At 37.8% G+C, this 26,733-nt stretch overlaps 1 protein-coding gene across 2 annotated transcripts; it reads right to left on the bottom strand.

The window, feature by feature from the left end:
- Positions 1-1,184: 1,184 nt before the first annotated feature.
- Positions 1,185-26,411, bottom strand: LOC124140028 (probable beta-tubulin polyglutamylase). Of its 2 annotated transcripts, none has more exons than XM_046507364.2 (3): positions 26,300-26,411; positions 17,253-19,745; positions 1,185-2,229 (listed from the first exon to the last, which is right to left on the bottom strand). In XM_046507364.2, exon 2 carries the CDS (start codon positions 19,582-19,584, stop codon positions 17,266-17,268), a length of 2,319 nt encoding a protein of 772 aa, XP_046363320.2. In that variant the 5' UTR covers positions 19,585-19,745; positions 26,300-26,411; the 3' UTR covers positions 1,185-2,229; positions 17,253-17,265. The 2 variants fall into 2 exon arrangements, with proteins under 2 accessions (XP_046363320.2, XP_048239904.1); XM_048383947.1 differs by having other exon boundaries at positions 26,209-26,315.
- Between the last annotated feature and the right edge of the window lie 322 nt (positions 26,412-26,733).

Below are 26,733 nucleotides of genomic sequence, written 5' to 3'. Positions count from 1 at the left end.
TTGCAAATAAGCTGATTATTGCCAAATATTTCGAAATGTCATCCCACAATTTAAACATATTCAAGAGCTCCTTCACTAGTTTGTATATCAAAAAGTTGAATATCAATAACAAAACAGAATTCTTAACATATCATAACACATTTGATATTGTATAACTCATTAAGTACTGTTTACTCCAGTTGATAGTGTTAAACAGAATATGTGCTAACATAAGTACTTGTCTTGGTTTCACAACAGGTTCTATATTATCTCTGTGACTCAAGTCTCGACTATTTAACACTTACATACGAAATAAAACTATTCTATTTAATAAACAACTACTCTAATATTGAATATAAATTCTGATGATGTTAAACGAGTATAGCACTAAGTTATGCCCGGGATGCAATCTATATCATAAAACATTATAAGGCCAGACTTCTTTAAAACTTGGTTGACAAATCTGCAGACTTAAAAAAAAAGGAAAAGATAAAAAGAAATATGTATATACACATAAAAAACATGTAAAAATATAATATATGAAACCAGAAATAAGTAAAATGTTAAAATCAACTCATTCACGAAATTTGTTGAAAACTTATCTTAAAAACTCCCGCCTCCACTTTTGTTTTTCCTACCTACTCAACATTTTGAGGGAATGAAACAAATATATTTGAAATTTTAATTCAAAAATATACAAACAACCTTCCGACAGGACAGAAATCTGTAAATGACCCCAAAGTCTGACCTAATGGGTTATGGGCAAACTTTTCAACTTTCCTTTCCTAATATACAGTGTAACACTGTCAAACAAGACAGTACCATTTCCAGTGAAATCGTCTGGATACGAAACTCGCCAGATTAATGGAGCTTGAGTTGAAAGGGTTTCTGGAATACTGGAGTCTGACTGTACATACAAACGAGGTAGGGAGATCATTGTGCAGAGGAACTGACTAAATTTATCTGAAAAGTAATAATGTATGAGTAACAACTGATTTATGTTCTAATCATTAAATACAGATCCTATTATTATCATCAACATAAAATTGGTAAAGTTTGTTTGTTTTTTGTTTAACGCCGCACTTAGCAATATTCCAGCTATATGTAAGTATCTGATCTGTAAGTAATCGAATCTGGACCAGACAATCCAGTGATTGACAACATGAGCATCGATCCACGCAATTGGGATCGATGACATGCATCAACCAAGTCAGCGAGCCTAACTACCCGATCCCATTAGTCGCCTCTTACGACAAGCATTGTCGCCTTTTATGGCAAGCATGGGTTGCTAAAGACCTATTCTACCCCAAAATTGCTAAAAAAATAGATACTCTGAACGACACACGTTATCATCATTTTCTAAATTGCTATTCACATCAATATAATTGTATACAAAAACTAATAAACAATGTGAATGTCATACTTATTGATATTGCTGGATTTAACAGAGTATGACATTGTTAGTGAAATTTTACAAAATACTCATCATGAGCTTATCTCAATCAATAACAAAATATTACCTAGATAGAGAAGAAAACTAAAATCCTATATGTCTAACTCATTGATATCACAATAGGTCAATGTGACTGCTTGCACTTGATAAATGCGATTATTATTACATGTTTTATCAATTTTTAAACAGTATAATATTTTGTTATAAATGCATGACATTATGTTTAAACATTTACCTGATACAAAATCAAACTATAGAAAAGAGTTGAAAAAAATAAAATCTGCCTACAATGGTTTCAAAAATAATAATATCAAAACATACTAATATCTCATATTTATGTTTAATTTTCAGATAATAATTTCTAGGTACATTATATTACGCATGGTATAAACATATACTGAAGGAAAGAAATAAGGGAACATTATAAGCACAGATTACTGCTATGTTAGACATATTGCCTTGTATAACAAACAAGATCAAGACGAAGTGTTAGAATTGACACTACCCAGCTTAAGAGGATCTTGTCCTCTCAGCACTACGACTGTCCTGACTCCCACACTCTAGGACAGACTGACCATAGTGACAAGCTCAGTGTACAGGTACATAATGGTAGTCAGACAAACAATTCCCTGCCTAACTGCTGCCCTACTTCTGTCCATCAGTACAAGACTATTAGTAAACTAATGACATGTTTACCAAGTGGCATCAGACACGTCTTGCTGAAACTTCTAGTCCAGATGATGAAGGCACCATAAACCTGCAGCTAGGGCCAGACAAGAGGAGGTGGGTATTCCTATCTGTAGAGTTAAAAAAACACAGGAATTAGCATTATGAAATTTGAAAATGTTAACTCTAGCTTGACATATAAGTTGGAGGCAATGTCATTTTATAGTTTTACAAAATACTCAGATGTAATATTCAACATTCTACCAGGCACATTAGAAGATCACACACACAGGACACTGCATTCACAAGGTTTCACTGTTCCTAACAATACCTTTCACACAACTTGTTCCTTTTCAACAAGTTTTGTTTTTCCCCACATGAACAATACTTGTCTGTAAAGTTTGGAAACTTCTTTTACTGGGATTAATATGTTTGAAGATTCAGGAATATAGTCAGGGAGCAATAGTTATGACCATTTGTGAATCTGGGAATCTCAACTTGTGGATACTGGCAGGGATAGAAATGTATCTGTTCAAAGTATGCTACAGGTCACTCCTAAAGATGTTTGTTGTCCAAGTGTGCCACCGGGCACTCCTAAAGATGTTTGTTGTCCAAGTGTGCCACCAGGCACTCCTAAAGATGTTTGTTGTCCAAGTGTGCTACCAGGCACTCCTAAAGATGTTTGTTGTCCAAATGTGCCACCGGGCACTCCTAAAGATGTTTGTTGTCCAAGTGTGCTACATGGCACTCCTTAAGACGTTTGTTTTCCTAGAGTGTGTCCAGTTTCCTAGTTTCCTAGTTTCATCTTATTCAACAAAACCACACTGACATGGGCTCCATCTTCAAAAACAATCTGATGAAAGCCAATGCACTATGATTGCAGTCTTGACAAGTATCTCTTAGATAAGCATGCACACTTTCATTCATGTAACTTTAGTAGTTTCTGAGAAAACTTGTCCCCAATTCACGCAGTATGCACTAAGTTGTAGGCCAGGGCAAGGGCCATAACTCTATGAATTTCCAACACCAATTTTAGAACTCATTTGAGACCATGACTAGTAACATTAGTGTGTAAAATTTCATTTGTCTGACTTAAAAAGTTTTGAGAAAACTTGTCCCCTTTGAGAAGTGGACTGACAGATGGAAGGACAGAAGGACGGACAGATGGAAGGACAGAAGGACGGACAAACTCTGATCCTATATCCCCCACCTCACTTCGTGGCGGGGGATAATAATAGGGCTGGGACAAGTCCAAATTAACTACCCAGGTACCCACCCCCTATTACCCGACCCTACCCGGGGACCCACCCCCTATTACCCGACCCTACCCGGGTAACAACCCCCTATTACCCGACCCTACCCGGGTACCCACCCCCTATTACCCGACCCTACCTGGGTACCCACCCCCTATTACCCGACCCTACCCGGCTACCAACTATAGGTCTCAAGAGTTAGGTACAAAATGTCCAATTGGAATTTTTTTACCATAGCCCTGGCAAAACATTATTCATGTATTAAACAATCTGGTCATGCATACACTGAAGTTGACATAAGTTATATCTTTATTCAAAAATATGAAAAGTCAGAAGGAATGGGTGCATATTCAGAAATGCAAACATTAGTGACTTGTAATATAACCATAGAGTTACAGATAATTTTTGTCATTAAACAATATATCACATGACTTTACCACGGGTCCGGGTAGTCCGGTGGGTACCCAGGTCCTACTCAGTACCCAGCCGACCCAGGTACCTGGTTTACTATCCTAGCCCTAGATAATAAACTACACTCTGTCTGTTGAACTTATTTCAACATGACAAAAACAAATAAAAAACAATCAATTCTTGAGTTAACAACACCAAAAAAACAAAAGTAATTTAAACTAAAAAAAACACCCATCAATGCCAAATTGATGTCACCTTATCAACTTTGATCATTACATAAAACATCGAGTTTAAAAATACCCCATATCATGATTAAAGATTTATGGCACCAAGATTTATAGGCTCAAGCCAAGCAGTTGCTACGATCATGACACTGTTTATTTGGCACTGGAGCTGCCAATCTCAATCTAGCCAGATCACAATTATGACAGCTTTACAATGCTGAAATCTGCACTGTTTAGCCAAGCAGGTGATTATTTTCTCATAAATCATCCCCAAATGCCACAATAGCCAATTGATTTTTGTTGCTTGTAAACAGCATGTGCTTCTTAAGGAGAAATCCGTTTCACCTTGGTGAAAGGCGATCATATCGTCTGTGATAGTGTCAGCGCAGTTGATGTCAAACACGTGCTACACTTCACATGCAGTGACCAGCTCGTGGTTCAATAGCACTCCAAAGTAACCAATGACAAAAAATGCCTCAAAATCAGCTGGTACAAATTTCTGGTACAGAAGGGTACCGTATTCAACGTAATAAGTGCCCTGCTCTAATAAGCGCCCATGGCGATACTCGCTAATATATTGGCTAGTGAACAATCCCAATTAGCACCCCTTCCGATTGTTCAATGTATACAAGACTTATTTATTCGTGTATAATACATGTGTTATATGCATCCTTAATTCTGGAAAAATATATCTGTCGAATATAAACATTTCAGGCTGTCAGCATAAACCACAAAATTTACGATCTTTCAACTCTGTTGTTTTTCACCAAAATAATATTCTATTAAGAGCCCCCATTCTAATTTTGAGCGCGCCCTGGGCGCTTATTATGTCAAATACGGTATATGTTTTCTCTTTCCCCTATATTTTTTTCTATTTTGTGATTTTTAAATTGTGGTCTAAATTTTGTGTTAAGAAATTTGGGGAATTGTTCAAGAAGTTCCAACAAATGCATAAATTCTCCTGAAATTCTCAACAAACTGAGTTAAAACGTCAATGAATCTAAAATGTTTTTGATAATAGTAAGTGAGTTTGGTTTTACACCCTTTAGTAATATTCAAGCTTGAATATCACGGCGGGGGACATGAGAAATGGGATTCACACATTGTATCCATGCAGGGGATTGAACCTAGATCTTTGGCGCAAACACAAACCATTAGGCTACCCCACAGCCACTTTTCAATAATAGTTGCTTGGCAGTTATATACCCCAATTACTCTACTGTTTTCTGTGATATCCACTAGCAAGTATGGACTGTCATGTAATATTATATGTTTCGGTCTTACTGAGTAGGGTACCCTTATAAAGATTACCTGCAGACTGGTTTAGAAATTATTCAGGGGTGCTTATTGAAGCAGGGTGCTTAATACAGCGATACACTACTTCTCAGGATTATGTAAAAAACATAAAACTAAATTATTTTGGGACATATTTTCAATGGAAATAAGAATTCTTAGCTTACAAAACAAATTATTTCCAATTGAATTATCTGCATTCATCTAAACTTAAGTAATCAAAATAACATTTTTATCATTATGGTTGGTTGGTTGGTTGTTTAATGCCGCACTCAGCAATATTCCAGCTATATGACGGCGGTCTGTAAATAATTGAGTCTGGACCAGACAATCCAGTGATTAATATCATGAGCATCGATCCACACAATTGGGATTGATGATATGCATCAACCAAGTCAGCGAGTCTGATCACCCGATCCTGTTAGTCGCCTCTTACGACAAGCATTGTCGGCTTTTACAGCAAGCATTTATAAATGTCTTTAAATGGCATTTAGAAGTGATACACAAAAGGAAGAACATTTATTGATGTCAATTCTTTATTATAAGTAACACAATGATTTGGAGTATATACTTACTCCTTCATCAGGTGAAAAAATACTATGAGGCAGAGAACACATACGTACCTGTAGGAATAAATAAAAGTAATAAGATAACAAAGGTGGAAACCTAACAAGGGAAGCAAACAGTTACTTGACGCTGATAGGTGATTAGCAATGGACAAATGGAAGCCAACACTTAACACTTAATTAGCGCTGATGGTTGATACCGATGGAGAACTGGAAGATAGGACTTAAATTATCAGTGATACCACCTGATGAAGGAGTAAGCATATACTCCGAAACTTTGTGTTCCTCATAATAAAGAAGTTGACGTCAATAAATTCTCTTCATTGTGATTATTATTTCCCAGCTAATCAGGATTTGTTCCTGAGCTTGTGATTGTGTAAACAAAGCAGAATAATCTCCATTAACTAGTCTCACTTACGTACATAAGTACCGGCCAGCGTGTACTGACACACACAGCTTTCAATGAGGTTGTTGTTCTCCATGTTTGCCAATTTGCTGCCAATGCATAATAGCCATTCGTGGGCATGGCCCAGGTAACACTGTTAACTAGCCCAGCTATTCAATTTGGTGTCCACTTGGCGAAGACATTCGACGCGATTTCTATGGAGGTGACATGTGTATATACACACATGGGGACTTGGCTTTGTCAAATTTGGACAAAAAATGAAACCATTTTAGCTTGTTTAATCATAAAAGGAACACCTCACTCAACAAAATCCACCTAAAACCACCCCAGAGAAAATAAGAGAAAAAACGGACGAAATGACCTGAAAATGGATTAAAGATATGTACAAAAGGGGTAAATTCCCTGGTTTGTTTGGTCACATACTCCCACAATAAAGGGGGCCTAGTTCAAGGGGCATGAGGCTCTGCGGAATTGGCAGTCAAAGCAACTTTAAAGTCGTGAATACTCCACCTTGTTTGCATTTATTACATTTTTAGGATAAAAAAGTTAATGATTTCCCCTTCCCAAAATAAAAAAAATGAAAAAAGAACATAAAATATATATATACTGGAACTGAACTGTCAAATGTACAATGGGCCACGAGGCCTAAACAACTGTCTATCTGATTTCCCCAAATGACATCAAGACAAGGCTCCTATCTTCAGGGCTCGACTTCAAATGGGCACCCAGTTGAGGAAAATAGCCCTTAAATAGGATTTCTCTTTTTAACTTGTTTGTTTGTTAATACCTCACACAGCAATATTCCAGCTATATGTCGTCAGTCTGGCAATAATCGATCCTGGACCAGACAATCCAGTGACTGATATCTCAGCATCTATCCACACAATTGGGATACAATAACATGCATCAACCAAGTCACCAAGCCTGACCACCTGATTCTTTCCGTCGCCCCTTACAACAAGCATGGTTTGCTGGGGACCTATATTCTTACCTGGAATACCCCAAGGTCAACTTCTTTAGATGACATTACAGGACATTCTCACAAGCCAAATCTTGTATTATCACTTACTTTGTATTGTCATATTGTTCTGTCTTGTGATCTTGGCTTGGAAAATGTCACTTTCAATGTAAACTTGTGGTTGAATTTTTAAAACAGTCCTTTAACAACAACATGGTCTTTTTATTCTGTTTGTTCTGCTCACTTTCTATACAAAACTGCTTTGGAATTATATCCTTAATTACTCAACATGGGGAATTAACACATTTTACATCATCTTCCTGAAGCAAGGTAGCTACAGACTGTAAAAGTCCACATTCCACCCTTGCTGAACTAGGTTGGAATTTCCAGGCTCGGTCATAACGCCACCGGTGGCTGTTACAAGTATTGTCCCTCCTATGTCCCGAATATTGACCAATCAGGTCCCTCCCTCATATTAAATGCATTTGATTTTAACAATTGGTGGTACCCAGTCAAGATGATCTGATCGATAATCAAGATCTTTATCATAATATTATGGCACACATGCTCTGCAAATCCTGCAGTTGACTGAAATCTGCAAGGCAGTCACCATGTAGCTTACGAACCGGATGTCGATTTCATTACACTGTTTTGATTGGACTATAGAGGAATTATTTTTGGGTGGTCAATTAAGGAATTGTCTTTGTAAACTTGGGTTCGGAGATGTATGGCGGTTCCAAATGTATGGAAACCGAAAGGTTTTTCTTGATATGTTTAAACAACATTTGAAAGACAATTTTCAGCAGATCTGGCATAGCGAACTTCTTGCAAGTTAAAAAATGTCATATTATGCTTGTTTTAACACTTATGTTAAATGTGAACCTTATTTGTCATTCTTAAATTCGCAAAATATGAAAACAACCCTCACAAGATTCAGACTGAGTCTGAGTTGTCATACTTTGGAAACTGAGAATGGATGTCATTATAAAATCCAAGGAAATTTAAGAAAATGCAAACTTTGTAAATTAGACTGTGTTGAAACCGAGTACCACTTCCTGCTTATTTGTCCATTGTATGTCAAGTTACAGCAACTATATCTCAAAGCAAAGTTCTATTGTCATCCAAACGTCCATAAATTTAATATGCTTCTGTCACCACCAGATACATATATTATTACAAATCTAGCAAAATATCAATATTATGCAAATGAAGAAAGAAATGCGAAACTGAACGCTTAAAACCTGTCTGTACTCAACTTTTGCACACAAAGGCCTGTGGCCTATATGTGTTGGAAAAAAAATGATTGATTGGACTATGCATAGACTCATTAGTCCAGCCAAAATATATCTCCTAGTTCCAGCCTAGTTTGGCAAGGGTGGAAACTGGACTTCTATAGACAGTTACTCCCTTGCCTCGGGACCAAAGAGTCTCTAAAGTCATTGATCCTGACCCCCCAATCCCATGAGTTGTTTATATTTGCCAATGAGGTCTAATCCATGGATTAGAAAAAATGAAAGATGAAATGAAACTAAAAACAAGACAAGAATGTCAAATATTAAATCTTCTATATGGGAAGCAAACATTCTACATGCTTAATATCAACAAAGTTATTAGTTTGGAAACATGATTCAGAAACTCAAGCAAACAAACTGTAAAAAACATAAACTAGAAAAAGGCTAGTCTGACCTACAACTCTGTCTATGAGTCTCCATGAACTACACTGTTGACAGTGGTACTTCAAGTGACCACAACAAGAAAAGTTGACACTTGAAGTGCCTTGTCTCACAATGGATAGGCAAAGTCAACAAGTCCAGTCCAGACACTTGACCTGTGTGGCGATCAGTATTGACATACTCGTCAAAACAAGATGCTTCAATGTTCTACACTTTGACCTTGATTAGAAATGAAAATTCAAACTTAGTGTTCTCTTACGTAGGTTGACTGATAAGTTCCGAGCCTCAAATAGAAGCAATTGCATAATCGGGAAACCCTTTGTTGGGGGCATTACATGATGTCATAGAGGTATATCCACAAAAAATTCAGTCAATTGAGCAAATTGTTTTGCTGTGACAAGTAAGTAAAATCAGTACGGGTTTGTGATCTTCAGAAGATGGACAAACTTGAGGAATGTGCAGTGATCAAGTACGAGCAGAACCAGGGCTTAACACCAAAAGCCATCCATGAAGATATGAGTACAACACCAGGAAGGGATGCCCCTTCCTAATGAGTGAATGAGTGAGTGAGTGAATATGGTTTTACGCCGCTTTTAGCAATATTCCAGCAATATCACGGCGGGGGACACAAGAAATGGGCTTCACACATTGTACCCATATCGGGAATCGAACCCGGGTCTTCGGCGTGACGAGCGAACGCTTTAACCACTAGGCTACCCGACCGCCCCACCAAGAGGTAGGCAGCAGAGTTTAAACGTTGCAGGGAGAGACTTGAAGATGACCCCCATAGTGGAATTCCTGTCACGTCACCAGAAAAGATTGTCCAGAGAAGCCTTGATATGGTGATGACTGAGTGTCATGTTGCTAGTTCAGTAGACATTTCCCAGGAGAGAGTGCATTCCAGTATCATAGAAACTTTGTTAATGTAATAAAGTATCAGCTTACTCCGCTCAACATCTGTCACTGACATCTGATAAAAAACGCAACAGGCACAACATGTCTCATGACAATCTAGTTCTGTTTGAAGCTATTCCAGGAAGATTCTTGCAACAATTTGTGACTATGGACGAAACCTGGATTCTCCGCTTCTAAACAAGTCCAAACAACAATCAAAGTAGTGGAAGCATCTGACATCACCACCTAAGAAGACAAAGACTTTCCTTTCTGCTGGAATTTTTATGGCATCCATGTTCGTGGATGCCATCTTGGTGGACGATCTTCCAAAAGGCCAGATGGTAGACAGAGCATAATATGCTGCACTTTTCAGGCAATTGTGTGATGAAATTAAGATTTAGAGACGTGGGAACCTGGGAATTGGTGTGCTCTTCCATCAGGACAATACGCCAGTGTACAAGTCAGTCATTGACTTAGAGACGTGGGTAGCTGGGAATTGGTGTGCTCTTCCATCAGGGCAATATGCCAGTGTACAAGTCAGTCATTGACTTAGAGACGTGGGTAGCTGGCCATGGCTGCAATCCATGAGTGTGGTATCGAGCGCCTTCAGCACCCACCATATTCACCAGATCTGGCTCTGCCTGTTCCATCTGTTCCCAAACATGAAGACAGCTCTATCCGGAACACGTTTTGAATTGAATGATGGCTTGAATGCAGCTGTGGAGTTTGATAAAATCCTGCCAACATTGTTGACAAAAGTGTATTAATGTCGAAGGGAATTATATAATTCATTTTTAATGTCTTTGGGTTAAGTCTATCTGTGTGAGGCTCAGAACAGGGTAGAAGATCTTATATATATTTCAAGCTGTTTCACTTTTAAAACATACAACATAGAGTTATACACAAGAAGACATTGTATTAAAAAAAACACCAGACATAAGGAGATTGTGCATGCTCTGGTGATGTGCTCCATTCCAGATTGCTTAGTATATAACTTTGTATTGATTTTGAAGGTTTTTACAGTGGTGTTGCCTTATAGGTTGGGGTTGCTCTATAAACATTGATACACTGTAACCATCTAAAACTTTTAGTTGACATGCCAAGATATTTCTGCAATGTGAGTCCAAACCAAACTCACTCACTCACCCCACTGGGACACTAAACATACAGCAGGCAACAAGACAAGCATATAAGTCAACATAGCATGTGTTACATTGTGAGCAGATGCCCTGTGACAAAATATACACATGATTCATGTCATTGTTACTTACTATTTTTCTACAGATTTTACAAACTGCAAAATTATGCATTAACAGCGTATACATTATTAATCAGGCCTTATTGATCAGGAACATCTCTTAGAAAGTACAGTATGTAAGTAAGGAAGTGTGTATGCCTGCTCCATATGACTGGGTGAGGATTAGGCAGCAGTTACGACAGTCGACAGTTATATCACGGCAACCATCAACCACTGTGACCCTATGTAAGTCGGCTACCAATTACAATCACAGGGACACTGGGAGGCAAGTGTGAGTGATGGCTGAGAAGTACCACACTCCCTTGCTGACTGTCCCGGGACCACCCCCCTCCCCTTCTAACACTGAAATACACTACTGGCCTATATCTAGGACTGTTTTCAGCAAAACAAACTGACATTGTCACCAGCTACGTTTATTTTTCCTGTTCTTGTCATCTTTGAACTGCTTCTATGGTGCAGTGGTGCATAGGTTGGTGCTTTGATCCCTGGCTGCATCATACTAAGAGATGTTAAAAGATGGCACTTGTTGTAACCCTGCCTGGTATTCGGCAAAAGGGGCTAAAACAAGGAGTGATCAGCTTGGAGTCAGGATATTGTGTCTGTACTATACGTAACCATATAAACAATTGCGTGCAATTATTCTGGGAAAGGGCCTCCCTACATAAATGTATTCCTTGATGACTAAAATACTAGAATACAGTATTGGACTACCACTGGACTTGGGAATATTTAGGATTTTGGTTTGTTTTTTTTCAAATGGAAATAAAAATTTATGATGATGCGGGCGGTGCCTGAGAACCAAGACTATTATTTCTTTTAGCCTTAGACTAAGTTCGTTCACCTGTGCTCGATCACTGACAACAAATCTTTGGTGTTTGGTTTTAATAAGCGCCCCTTGTCACTTTTCAATGCACCCATGGTGGCTATTAAGGCGAATATTGAATAAACCCTAGTCATTTTCAAACCAATGCAACAAAAGTGTCTTGTAATACGTGTCATATTCATATCCTATAAATGGAAATTCAGTCCTCATAAAGCATGGCCAGTTTTAATAAGTATTCCGTTCAGGAGAATGATAAGTGAATTATTTCTCAAGAACATTTATTTGTTACATTTCTCTCTGAAGACCCATGAACAAACAACTGTACAAAGCAGCTTATTAAATATATATATAATTACCTTGTGTAACTTCAAGGCCATTTAAATAGTGGATCAGATCTTTTCAGTCTCAATGAATAACAAACATGAACTGTTTATGTCTGCTTGAGGGACTCTCATGTATTCAATCTAATGTTATCCCAAACAAAATTTAAGCTGATAATAATTCAAGTATTTTGTCGCTTGAGGATATAGGTTCCAATATTTCCTGAATACCATCACACAAAAAGTTCCAAGCATTCAACCAACTTTCATTTTTTCAAACAAACCCTAAATACTACAAGCATGAAATACTCCTATCCCCCGCCAATATGACATGTGTAAACGCTGTCCGAGCTTTGCTCTTGCTAAGGAAACATTCGTAAAAACTCCCAAACTATCAAAAGGCACCAGTTAAGGCAGAGTCTAAATTTTTTTTAAATCCCAAAATATCAAAGGCACAATTTTACCACTAGACCTATGTATGTGCCAAGTTTGGTGAAGACATATTGCACAGTTTTCAAGATCTGTACCAAGTTTGGTGATTTTCAAAGTCGTTGCCTGGGAAAATTAAAACATAATTTTTTTTTAAAACCCAAAGTATCAAAAGGCACCAGTTTTCCCACTAGACCTATTTATGTGCCAAGTTTAGTGAAGAAATATTGCACGGTCCTCAAGATCTGCTCCGGAAACGATCACTGCCGCCATTTTCAGTCCAAGTCAAAGTCGTTGCCAGGGAAATTACAAAAAAATTTTTTTCAAAAATCCCAAACTATCAAAAGGCACCAGTTCACCACTAGGCCTATCTATGTGCCAAGTTTGGTTAAGATATCTCTCATGGTTCTGCTCTGGAAACAAAACGTGACAGACATACGGACGGAAGGAAGGATGGATGCATGGATGGACGGCACCCATTCCTATATCCCCCTTCCACTTCGTGGCTGGGGATAAAGAACAGCTGACTCAGCCCTTAATTTAATGGACAGACCTTCTACTCATCATCCATATTTGTCATCCTATCTACATCTTTTAGACAAATAGCTCACATACCATGAATACTTGAATAATGATGCCCGCTTTGATTAAATGCCTGGGCAACTGGTACGCCGACAGAAAGAACTTGCGAAACAGCTGATCAATCATTGGATGGAAAAACGATTATGTAAAACTGTCTTTTCAAAACTTCTTATTGAGAAACAACATTTTAAACATAATATATATCTATATTTCCTACAAGACAAATCAAAGAATCGGGTGATCCTTAACCTTATTTGAGTAGCATAGGTGAAGGGATAATTCTCCAATTACCTGAGAAAGCTCTCATGATTACATTTCTCCAACATTTAGTCCTGATTAAACTGTGGAGGTAGGTGACCTCGGTGCATGGCAGGGTATAGATGTCATCGGGACCTGCTGTAGTGGTGTCAAAATGACTCGCTCACGTCGCTATTTATTATACCCTTGACAGGGGGATATTTTAAATACTTCTGAAAATGAAAACTTGATTTGCTTTGTACATGTTACTGAAGTTCTGCTTAATACTACTGGATATTGGCAAACATAAATTAAAGATTAGTTACGCCAGCAAACCTTTCAGTGGGATTACCCAAGAAAAGTTATAAGCTGTTCATGTTTGACATGAGGGTATAAAAAACAGTAGGTGAGGTGATTAACGGCAAAAAAATGTTTTCCTTATATACTTTATAGCGACAAGCATGCATGTGTGTGTCCAGACGTATGCCAGTATTATAGAGCTAGCTCACTCAGATCCTCCATCGCACATTGTGTGGTATAGCCTTTCAACAGCACTTTCCACCCAGGCTGGCTAGACACCCTTTTACAAGCCAATTTCAACTCTAAATAGCCAGATCTTTTATCGTACCAAACTTACACAAGGAGAAACCTGGTAGCAGAGAGAGAAAATATATTTCCAAGGTTAGAACTTCACTCAATATGCAGACCTAGCGACAAGAGCTCGTACCCAACACACCAAATGTTGCAGTTCATCCCAGACATATCAGAAATCAGCCATCTGAAATCTAACAACCATTTTGGCAGCAATTTCCTTTCCTACATCATACCGTATTCAATGAAATAAGCGCCCCGCTCTAATAAGCACCCAAGGTGATATTTGCTAATATATTGGCTAGTGAACAATCCCAATTAGCACCCCTTCCGATTGATCAATGTACACAAAACTTATTTGTGTGTAATACGCACTCGTGTGTTATATATGCACCCTTAATCATGGGCAATTAAATCCTGGAAAATATATCTGTCGTGTATGATACGCACATACTTTTCTTTTGTATCATTTCAGGCTGTCAGCATAAAGTACGAAATTTACAATCTTTCAACTCAACCAAAATTATATTCTAATATGAGCCCCCTATTTCTGATTTTGAGAGCGCCCCGGGCGCTTATTACATCAAATACGGTATATGTTTTCCTTCGAATGTCAGAATTCTTTTACCCCCATCTTGTACAACTTGCAAACCCTATACCCATGAAAAACGACTGCCAATGTGACTGTAGGTTAGCAATATAGCTGTGATAATAACAGTCGTCTAAACATCACTGTTAAACAGCCCACGCTATTTGTAACACGCAGCATTAATTGTTTTCTACATGTAACATGTGACCTCTAAATAACAAGAGATATTATGGTTTTTAGAAATTGGTCTACCGGTAATTTTTCAAGGGAACATTATCTGTTTGAGTTTGGGGAGGAAGATTAACATATACTCACCTCCAAAAGAACACGAACCATAGAAACAGAGAAGTGTGTACGTTAAGAAGAAATGTTTCCAATGTGTACCAATTAATGACAAAACTAACAATCAGTCAAGTGTTACCACAGACTGTCTTTATTCTTATCACGATATTCAAAGGATTTTCCAAACTTTACACGCTACTGAACAGGAGATTATTTCACACACTCATGCCGCAGACACATTATACTGACTCCAAGCCCCCCAGATCTTGTGTTATTACCATTAATGTCGACTGCCAGGCAGGGCAACATAAAACACCATCTTTAACGTCTTTTGCTATGACGCAGCCAGATGATCAAAACCCAGGACCTGCCGCTCCCCGGGCAGACACTTTATCAACTCCATCATGAAGTCTGTTACTTATTTGGAACAATATTGGTCTTCAATAAGAGGTAAAGTTTCTAAAAAACTTGATTGTACAAACTCATAAAATAAATTGAACTAAAAATAGTTTCAATCTGCACGTATTTCGCTCCAGTTTTGAAGGAATAGAAACATATAAATATATGATTACAAAAAATAATAAAATATAACTTTTATCTTTTTAAAGGATTATTGTTAGCAAATGCATAATCATGTTAGCATATGAACTGCAGCAAATATAATATATGTCGCATGACTGATCACATAAAAGCAGTCTCTGGCCACTGCAAACACTTTCCGGTGATACCAGGTCCAGAGAAAAAGACTTCACAGAAGTTTAAATGTTAAACATTTTTTACTTCAAACATTCTTTACTTTTTCCAAACAAAACAAATGTCATGCCAAATAAAAAAAAAATATTTTGTTAAATCTTATCGTTATGTCAACATATCAAAGCTCAAATGAACAATGATATAAAAAAATCCGAGCCTCATACAGTAATACCGAGTTATCTAATTCAAAAGAAAAAATCTAACCTGATGTATCAATTTCTAGTACATGAGAAGCTATGTGCAGAAAGTTAGATTCAAAAAGAGATACTCTTTTACACATGAATTCAAAAGTCTGAAGTACCCAAGATAGCAGCTGCATTAGCTCAAGAGATCTAATGATAGTGCTCGACATTCAACTACAACATTCCTAGCTCACGAGTGACAACTAAAATAATTCAATAACTCAGGGTAGACTACAGCTTGAAAAGCTTGTCTTGTTCTCAACACAAAGTACACTGAAATATCAGAAAACTAACAACCAAGTGTACCCTGAATTTCTTTTAAGGTAATGGGGATTGTTTAGGCTTAGGTCTTTATCTGTAAAAATCATTTACCCATTTACCAAAAGAAGTTTGTATTTTCATCTTTAGTATGCTCCAACACATATAGTCATTCCCATAAAATCATCAATTCAACTGAAAACAGTTGGAATCTAGACCCATTCAGTATGTCTTACACTGGACACAGAGACAAGTACTTTTCTAGTGCACTGATAAGAAACTGCTGTGTCACACCGCCAAGGATTAACTACACTTTGCCTATAGATCACCCAAGCTAACCTCATGTAAGCCAGATAAGTTTCATGGATATATCATACCTATGTATAGAATTATCCTCAGATATGTTTAGACTTAAAGGGGGATTAGGCCCAGACAAAATGGCAGTCCCAGCCAGTTGGATTGAAGTCTGTAAAAACATTATTTTATATCTGTCAACTTTATTATGCATCTAGTGGTTAATAATTACCATTTCAAACATGGCACTGATTATTACACCATGACTTGAATGATAATGGGTAAAATACCACTGATAATAGTCCCCCTTTAAAACTCATGGGGCAAAGTCATTATTGCGAACTGAACCTCATTCCTCTACAGGTGATTGCATGTTGACACAATCTGTAGTCAGTCTGATGCAGAGGGGTAGGTTCCCATCTTATTTGTTAGAGTGAGGGGAGGGAATCTCTACATCTTGTCAGGAGGGGACACTCACTTTAAAGAAATCAAATTAAATAAATATATTGTATGTATTGCAATATAGTTTTTGTTTCCATAAACCTACAAACAAAAAGGTAGCCCATGAACACCTGTTCCCTGCTGTTTCGTGATTACCTGATAATAGGAGTGTGCAGGGCTTAAGCTGCATTTTTGCCCTGAAAGATTATTGCCCTGATTTCGTATTATCTACATTTTTGTTGTTGTTAATTATCAAATAAGAAGTCGGTGAACTTGTACCACTGGTATCTTATTTGTAAGAATTGATTTACACTAATCTACACCGTGTGCACACCGTTTTTACACTCATACCAACAGAATTGTGAAAAATCAATCAATCTGATTTTCAAAATCTTCAAGGAACTTATTAGATATGTACATGATAAATAGATACTCACCATCAGTCCGTCATCAAGAACCATCCAAGTTCTTCAAGGGTCCCCATATCCGAGGTGCTTCTCTAGCTCCTCCACCTTTCCCCGAAGACTCCTTTTGAAGCTTCTGAGTCTCACGAATGATCAACCGAGCATCAAGAGATGCAGCACTGGCTTTCCTTGTCACCTCACTGAAAGGAAACACTAAGTAAAAATCCCCTATGACCTCCTTTGGTCCTTTAGAAACAGGAGGTTTTGTGAGGCCAAAATGATTTTTGCCAGGCCGAAGGGCTGGTTTTCTAGTTCCATTGAACTGTTTCTGTGTACTGGGAGAAGGACCTGAATTGAGAGATCTGACATTGTTTCTAGGCACTGTCGTGCTCTTGCGAATTTGAGATGTGTCTGAAACAGATATCTGTGACTGTCTACGCCTGACACTGAATTTTGTGGGTGTAGGAGAGCTGGTCGTTGTTTGGCTTGCATCATCTGGCTCTGCTTGATTTCCAACTTCAAAATTGTTCGCTGTGCCAATGAAGGCATTACGTCCCACTTTTGTAACAGTTGTCAACTGAGACACACTCTTAAAGGGGCTTCTTCTGCTTTTCTTGTAACTGGTTGCGTATCCATACCTCTTGACAGAAGGTTTTCTTTGAACCGACTCTGTCCTTTTTGGAATCTTTTCATTCTCTGGAGTATTAGAGGAGGAATCAGGTGCCCCTATTGGAAGAAACAGTGGTGGGATGCTATCTCTTGAGTTCTGACCTTGTCTTGACGGCATCAAGTCTGAGTTCTCACTACAGCCAGAGAAGCTAGACACTCCACTGTCCGATATTGAGGAACCCTTACTGTGGACCTTGTGTAGCTTGTATCCTGATTTCATGGCCGAAGCATGGTCTGACCTGGCTGACCTAGGGTCCTGTATGCAGCCATCTCTCATTCTGGAATCTGACACACTGGAAGAACTCTTTGGAAGACTAGTTTCAGATTTGCCCTTTTTCAAAGTCCGAGGTGATTTTGTGTGAGGCTTTTCATCATTATCAGAAGGATATCCTTCATCATCAGAATGGTTAACCAAAGGGAGGCCGAATATTGGTTTATTGGCTTCTTCGTCCCCATCAGCCATACACATGAACCCAGAACCTCTGCTGTAGTCCCCATTGCTATTAAGATCACCTTTGGCTGAAGTCTTCCTACTACTGTTGGGAACTGAAGGCAACTTGTTAACACCGCTTCCTCGGCTTAACCTGCTCACTGAAGTATTTCGGTCAGAGATAAGACTTGAATGGCTTTTATTACTTTGATGACGATGAAATGCTTCACCGCCACGCTCAACATCAGCATCCTTAAAGTTCATCATGTCCATGAGGTCATGAAGCAGTGGTTTCTTCACAAGGATGTCCGCCAGACAATCAGAGGTCAAAGACGGGCTAAAGTTGACCTCAAGGAGCCATGGCTTTAAGTTTTCATCAACAAGGATATCAAAACCATACATTTCGAAGCAGTTGTCCACTTTGGAAACCATTGATGCTTGTGTTAAGAGTGTTAGGATTACAATGTTGGTAATCCTCTTCCACATCTTTTCATCTTTGATGTTGTTTTGATGGAAATAGTAGCGTAGTTGGTTCAAAGTCCACTTGCAACCTGGTCCCACCCTTCCTTTGTCTGTGCCATAACTGGGGCTGTGCTTGTTGATGGAAGTGTTGGTTAAATGGGCAAAGACATTGTTGATATTGTTGAGATCAAACTTTTCAGTACTGAATCTGACAATCCCTTCCTGGTATATATACACAGACAATGGATGAAAGGACGGAACAGCAACGTAAATCCTCATATCGAATTTGTACCCTGATATAAGAAGAGGGTTGGCGATGTATCGCTGAACAACAGCGCTGCAGTCATATTGTAATTCAGAAAGTTCTCTGAAAAGAAATATTCCCCTTCCACGTGACAAATCAGCAGGCTTGCATATCCATAAAAGAGTCTTCGAATCAGTATTCTGCTTCAGTTTGCTATACTCTGCTACATATCTAGTATAGTCATTTGGTAAATTGAAAGCGATCGGGCTAAAATTGAACACACCCGCTCCATATACACCTCTCATACGTTTCAGATTCCTAGCTAGAGAATCTTTCCTCGTAATGCCCGTGGATTTAGGATAGTGATTCAACCGTTGCCATGGCATCAAGTGTTCGTAATCACAGGCCCTGAACCTGGATGTCCTCCACCAGATATTCCAGTCGTACTCATCCTGGGTAGTCTCGTCATATTCCAGCCAGCCCTTCTCAAGGAACACCTGATTGAGGAGCTCAGGGCCTTGTCCTTCATTGACTCGGAACACAATTGCCTTCCCATCCATGATGAAGTCTCCGGAGGTGACAAATGCGTTCAGATTATCCTTGAGGGCTTGTCAGTGTGTCTACTGCTGCATCCTATGCACTGAGTTCCATATAGTGAGGAGACGTGAGACTACGAGGACACCACCATATGTAAAATGTTGCATGTTGCAGTATGTGATCTCTGAAAAGGAACAATGGAGGAGGTCAAACTTTCATGCATATCAAGTAGTTTTCAAGTTTGTTTGTTGGTTAACACAATATTCCAGCTATATAACGGCGGTCTGTAAAAGAATTGAGTCTGGACCAGACAATCCAGTGATTGATGTCATGACCTTACAAGTGGTAAAATGAGCAACTCACAGTAGTTTAATTATTTTATTATGTCACCTTGTTTTGTCCACAAAGACCCAAATCAAGAGAGACATGTCTAACAATTTGGTGTCACCAGTGTGTACTGGCATATGAGTCACATGTCACAAGCAGGGTGTGCAGGAGTTGGAGCTGAATAGGCTTGGACACAATGACACAAATTTTGGACAAGGGATGTACACAAATGTTCAGCTCATTAAATCCTTTACACCCCACTTGAGACACATGTATTGAACTTATCATTACGTACAGAGACGTACAGTAAAATGTTTGTGTGACAATATCAGATCTGCGTTATGACCACCAGTGTCTTTCGTGTTTCTGTAGGGTAACTTAATATGTGAACTGGGTCAATAATGACATGACAGCAGATAACGTCATATGAAACACTATGACATTGTGATGTCCATACAGGCAGGTTGACCGACTTGTATGGGATTTTACAAGACAGCCACAGGCCAGTCAGATAGCTGGACTCCATTACCAGTAATGATTATGGTGTTGACAGACCAAGGATCCTAATCAGGTCTGGGTTTTGAACCTGTGGATCCTTGTACACTAGAGACTCACCCACTGGACCAACAACGTCTCACACCTAATGTTCTAGAAGCCTCCTCACAATATCTGTATTACCCGAAGTATTCTCAATCAATTGTGAACACTGACATGAATTAGAATGTCTGAACAAATTTATATTAACTTTGAAACATAAATTTTGAGGATGGCAAACTTATTGTGTAAAAAAGAAAAGATTATTGTACATTTATCAACAAATTTCAATGAAGTGCATGTGACAGGTAAATTGGTCAAAACATTAAATTTGTCCAAAATTTGTCTTATTTTTAAAGGAATAAATATATTGTAAAAGTAAGTATTAAGCTACCTTAATTGGGACAATTTTACATCCAGTTTGTGATTTTTTTTCAGAAAGTTGAGAGGCTTGAGTCTGAATACGTGCCTCACAAAACACTGAGAAAATTCCCTGCACATTATTAATATTCAAAGAATAATTGCTTCTTATCATATCAAATAACTTCCATTAAACATAAACTTTATATAAAATATGACTCAACTGAAAAGGTTGTGACATAAAGTCCTTCAAAAGGCCTACCTTATATATACCTGATCCGAAGCCTTTGATGACAACGCATGTGGTTATTGATATATCCTCGTTTGTAATTAATTATTTAAAGACAATCTTTATAATATATTTAATAAATGTAAATACCACAGTGTGGTCACAACAGTTAGGTTCCAGCTGGATACATTAATACTAGAACTCAAGAGTTAACTCAACACTTAGGTGTTGCTACAGCACCATGTTTACCGGTAGTTCTCTTTAATAGATTTTCAATGCTAAAACTCCCTATGATCCCTTTGTCAAAACAATTAAACACATTTGGAAACACAACATAAAACAATTTCAATACATATCATCATGCTCTTTTTGTTTTTACTTTCACAAAGTTTTAGGCATGCATGGAAAAAACATAAATGAGATTCTTATCTTTTGTTTGTTTCTTCATTGTTTAACGCCCACACAGCAATATTCTAGCTATATGATGGCGGTCTGTAAATAATTGAGTCTGGACCAGCCCATCCTGTGATTGACATCATGAGCATCTTTCCACGCAATTGGGATACAATGACATGCATCAACCAAATCAACGAGCCTGACCACTCAATCCCGTTAGTCGCCTCTTACAACAAGCATAGTCGCCTTTTACGGCAAGCATGGGTTGCTGAAGACCTATTCTACCCCAGATCTTCACAGGTCAGATTCTTATCTTGACACTTTGTTCAAACAAAACTATGACATTGTTATTTCAATTCAAAATCATTGTATCAACAATAATTTAATACTTCTTATAACATGTATAAAGTATGGTATATCTTCTGAACTGTATTCCATAGTAAAACCCAGTATTATTTCCAAATTTCAACTGCCAGTTATACAACATCTGTTCCAAACAGTGATTCACAAAGATTACAAATATATTTCTTTCTTATCAATAAAAACTTAAAAGGGAATTTTCGCAATAAAGTGAGCCCAAAAATAAGATTAAATCTTTTAATATTGTTGTATTTATGTTTCTACAAGTAAACATAAATCCAAGTGATTTATTTGGTCAATAAAATGCTACTCAAATTCAACTCTTAAAATTGAATTCAGTACATAAAAATGAAAAATTCTTTTAATAAGAAGTGATTTATGGTGCGGCCATCGTATTATCAGCTGAGGTAAGAGGAATAAGTCTACCGTAAGAGGAATAAGTCTACCACAGTGTTTACATGTCCTCTCCAACACAAACAACATGTGTCCCATAACAGTTCCAGCCAAGTTGAATGTGACTGCTCTGACGCGTTTACAAGCCATAAATCAAACCATGGAAGTCCTGTGAACATAGTCCCTTGAAAATGAAACAGGACCTGAACAATGGAAAATACACTCTAACTGTAGGTTTCAATGCCAGAATAAATTGTGCTAAACAGTTTGCCTTGGAGATCTATCAGCCCATGCAGGTAATTAGATTGCGAGGCAGGATAATAGCTTCCAAACACGCCATCAACAGCGTGGATAATAGGGTCGTCGTCACAATGAACGTTGGAATAGAAATTTGTTTTTGAATAGCTTTCCTTTAGAAACAGCTATTTTTCTATTGATTAAAATGGTTGTCTGGACACATACATAGGGAAATCTTTTGAATGGCAAATGGCCAAAATTATTTAAAAACTTATACATATTGGTGGGTGAATAGTTTTAATGGCTTAACGAGTTATGGTTAAAAGATAGACATTCTGACCTTGCTGTTGGAACATAATTTTGTGTTTTACCATACTCATTTTTTTGTCAGTCCTGAAACCTTTCCTATGACAGTGAGTGAGTTGGTTGGAGTTACTGCCATTTTGAATACTGGTAGTAGTTCATCAGTGCCAGAAAATTAGTGTTTGAGTCAACTAATCCGAATTTTGCTCTTTGCATGATTTTCAATAGAGGAAGAGGCTTACCTTTACATTGTTGCATTGAATGCAATGTTTAAATAATCAGAGCTCCAGATAAGCTGCGTATCTGCGTAAAATACGCATCAAAAATGCAGAAATATGCAGTAAAATAAAATCCAAGCGTATCAAATACGCAACGAACATTACAGATACGCTACAAAAATAAAACTTGTGCGTATCATCAAAATATTGTGAAGTAACCCTGCGTATTTGATTAACAAATCAGCAACTTATTTTGAAATTATAAACGGGCATTCCGTCAACCTTGCCAAACTCCACGATGACAGTTACATCATGATCATTTGCCATCACACTTTCTTGAGGAAGTATCGTGGTATTTTTGAGTCCTATAAAGCTCTCGAACCCACACGAAACCAGTTTGCAGGGACTAGAAGAATAGCGTTTTTAAATATTTAACTTAAATACCCACATGTGTAAAAACTAGTGGGTAACAGAAATTTGAATAATCAGATAGAATTACTGATACCCAATGATTTTGAAATGCATGGGTAAAATACCCACAACACCAAAAGCTTATCTGGAGCTCTGAAATAATTAATCCCCAGACAAAAAAAACCCATTAAACTGAAAAAGTCCTAAGTTTGAGAACTATAACTAGATTTACCTAAATTGCCTTCTATGGCCACTTAGTTTGGAATTCTAGATAAATCCCTAGCATAAGACTCAGACACTCTCCAACTCCAACATGTACAGCCAAGATGGATTTTACCAGTCTGGCATACTAGAACTTGAACTATTCTTTGTTTGTTTGTTGTTTAACGTCGCACTCAGCAATATTCCAGCCATAACGGGGGTATGAAAATAATAGAATATGGACCAGACAATCTAATGATTGACATCATGAGCATCGATCCACGCAATTGGGATACGATGCCATGCATCAACCAACTCAATGAGTCTGTCCACCCGTCCCAGGTCACCTCTTACAACATGCATGGGTTGCTGAAGACCAATTCTCACCCAGAATCTTCACGGGACTCCAGCATTATGCAGTGAAGACACTGGAGTCCATGCCTAACTCCTTGAATGCCAAAATGTGGTTAAATCAATCATGGCTGCACAAGTTGGAGAGTTATATGTTCCAATACAATTCATATCATGTGGACACTACAGTCACTAATGTCTTACGACATTACAACAATCTATTACCACAGCATGCAAAGATTTATTGTACAGTACAAGTTAGGGCTGGGACGGGTAACTCCGTAACTCGGGTCGGGTGGGTACTGAGTAGGATCCGGGTACCCACAGGAATACCCGGCCCCGTGGTTTATCACATGATATATTGTTTAATGGCGAAACGTATCTAGAACTCTATGGTTACACTACAAGTCACTAATGTTCGCATTTCTTTTTGACTATGCACGCATTCCTTCTGACTTTCATATGCTTGAATAAAGATAAAACTTAAGTCAACTTCAGTGTATGAATTTATGTGTATCTAAATACATTTTGCCAGGGCTACAGCCAAACTATTCCCAACTGGACAATTGGTACCTATACCCAGTAGGGTCGGGTAACAGGGGGATGGGCACCCAGGTAGTAAATTTTGACTCGTCCCAGCCCTAGTACAAGTGAAATCAAAATTGGTTTTGAACTTCATTTAATGGACTTGTTCAGCTGTTTACATACCATGCATTATGGTGAGATGGGGTACATTTCTGTATAACGATTTTCAGACTTACTATCATATACTAAAACAATACAGGGCTAGGAGGAACATCTATTCTATTCATACAGAGAGAGATTTTTGGGAGATACAGCAGTTCTTTAGTTGTCCTTCCTGACCATTGTTTGGTGTTGCATCTACGCGTGTGTGGGCAAAACACATTCAATGCCAACAGAGCAGGCTTTTCTTCAGTCTGTATCTAGAGTAGACTGTCTCCCAGACCCTAGCGAATAAATTGAAAAAAGAGTCCAACTCAAGTCTAGAATGATTTGGCAAGTCTAGATTGTTCTGGGCTCCATTTGGAGATTATGTTGTCTATTTTGGAGATATATAATTTTAAATCAAATAACTTTATTTTGGGGATTAAATGTCAGTTTATATCAAGATAAAAACCTTAAATTACAAAGACACTGCACAATATGACAGCCAGTTGTTACTGTAGTTACTTGTGAGAAAAGTCTTTTCCATCAGACTGCATAATTTTCTTTTAAATATTTGTAAGGCTTGTTTTTTTCACAAGCTATTTAATGTTGGAGGGAGGACCGTTTTATTTTTTCATTGAGAACAAAAGTGATGAAAAAGAAATTAACTGAAATCAACTATGTCAAGTTACGTGAGCTTTTTGAGTTTCGTAATGTCCAAATACCAAATATTGATAATATATGTCAGAAAAATTGAAAATATGATTTGGGAAATTAAACAATATTTGAGTCCACTGGCCCATTATAAAAGTATAAACACACATATATATATAGGCCCCTTGAGACATTATTTTAATGAGTTGAATAAAAGAATTAAAAATTAAAATTAAAAAATTACTTCACTTTCAAAGTTACAATTTATCCAAATTATTCAAATAATGAAATCTAATGTGAGTCATATCCAAATAAAACAGGGGCGGTGGGGTAGCCAAGTGGTTAAAGCATTCGCTCATCACGCCGAAGACCCGGGTTCGATTCCCGACATGGGTACAATGTGTGAAGCCCATTTCTGGTGTCCCTCGCCGTGATATTGCTGGAATATTGCTAAAAGCGGCGTAAAGCCAAAACTCACTCACTGACTCACCAAATAAAACATGAATTTCACAGAAAATGAAATTTACACAATATCACAGTATTAATACTTTCATATATTAAAGCATTCCTCACTGCTAATTACTAATGCCACAAGTTTTTAACCTATACATGTTGACTACAATTATTTGATGCCAAACCTAAAGCAAATTTCCAGTAAAAAAATATTTTTATATCTAAAGTGATCTTTGTCACCAACTATCAAATAATTTGAGCAGATACTAGTACCTGGGTACCTGCAGTATATTATTTTTATTATTATTATTATTATTATTATTATTATTATTATGTATATATCGACTAGAATTGTAAATCACATTCGGGTTAAGAAACATGAACGAATCGATCAGAATGAATAATAAGTTTGCCGATGAGTAAAGAAATTGATGCAAACAATCGGAAATCATATATCATTCTTTCTTAATGTTCCAAAATCAGAACAGAAGATTTGTCAAGGCCCGTAACTCTGCACTGCTAATATCGCTCATTGAACCGAAGCGTCAACTTACCTATTTCGCATGACCGTTTTTAGGCTACCTCCACAATGTCTGTGCATAAAACATAATCTGGCAGAGGAGAATACGCAATAGCTCTACTCACCTCCACCTTCAACTAGCATTTTAATCGTTTTAGTCTTTTTTTCCTCATTTTCAGAGTCCCTCCGTATTCCCGTTTCGACCACCACAGAGACTGTTGATATCACGTGACTACAATGTAGCTAGCGACAACCAATCAGAAAAGTTCTAACAAATTTTTACGGGACCATCAATGAGTCATTGTCGGCGCTTGTGTCGTAAACTTTACAGGTGGACTATGAGTTGATAAGATCTTTTCGCAGGGATATTCTGAGAGAGAATTCGATCGATCAGAATAATCTCACTAGTCACACGCAAGAATAGCTTATCATATCAAAGAGGAGTAGAAGATCCGGGCTTCGAAAGCGTGTATGCTGGATTTAGTCACAGGAATTCTTAAGCTGTGCTGTTCACAATAAAATTTAAAAACATACGAATTCCTATTGCTTGAGACACACT

This window comes from Haliotis rufescens, unplaced genomic scaffold, assembly GCF_023055435.1.
Source record: "Haliotis rufescens isolate VD_foot unplaced genomic scaffold, xgHalRufe1.0.p SCAF_5, whole genome shotgun sequence".
Lineage (NCBI taxonomy): Eukaryota > Metazoa > Mollusca > Gastropoda > Lepetellida > Haliotidae > Haliotis > Haliotis rufescens.
This window is presented reverse-complemented; position numbering and strand designations above follow the sequence as displayed.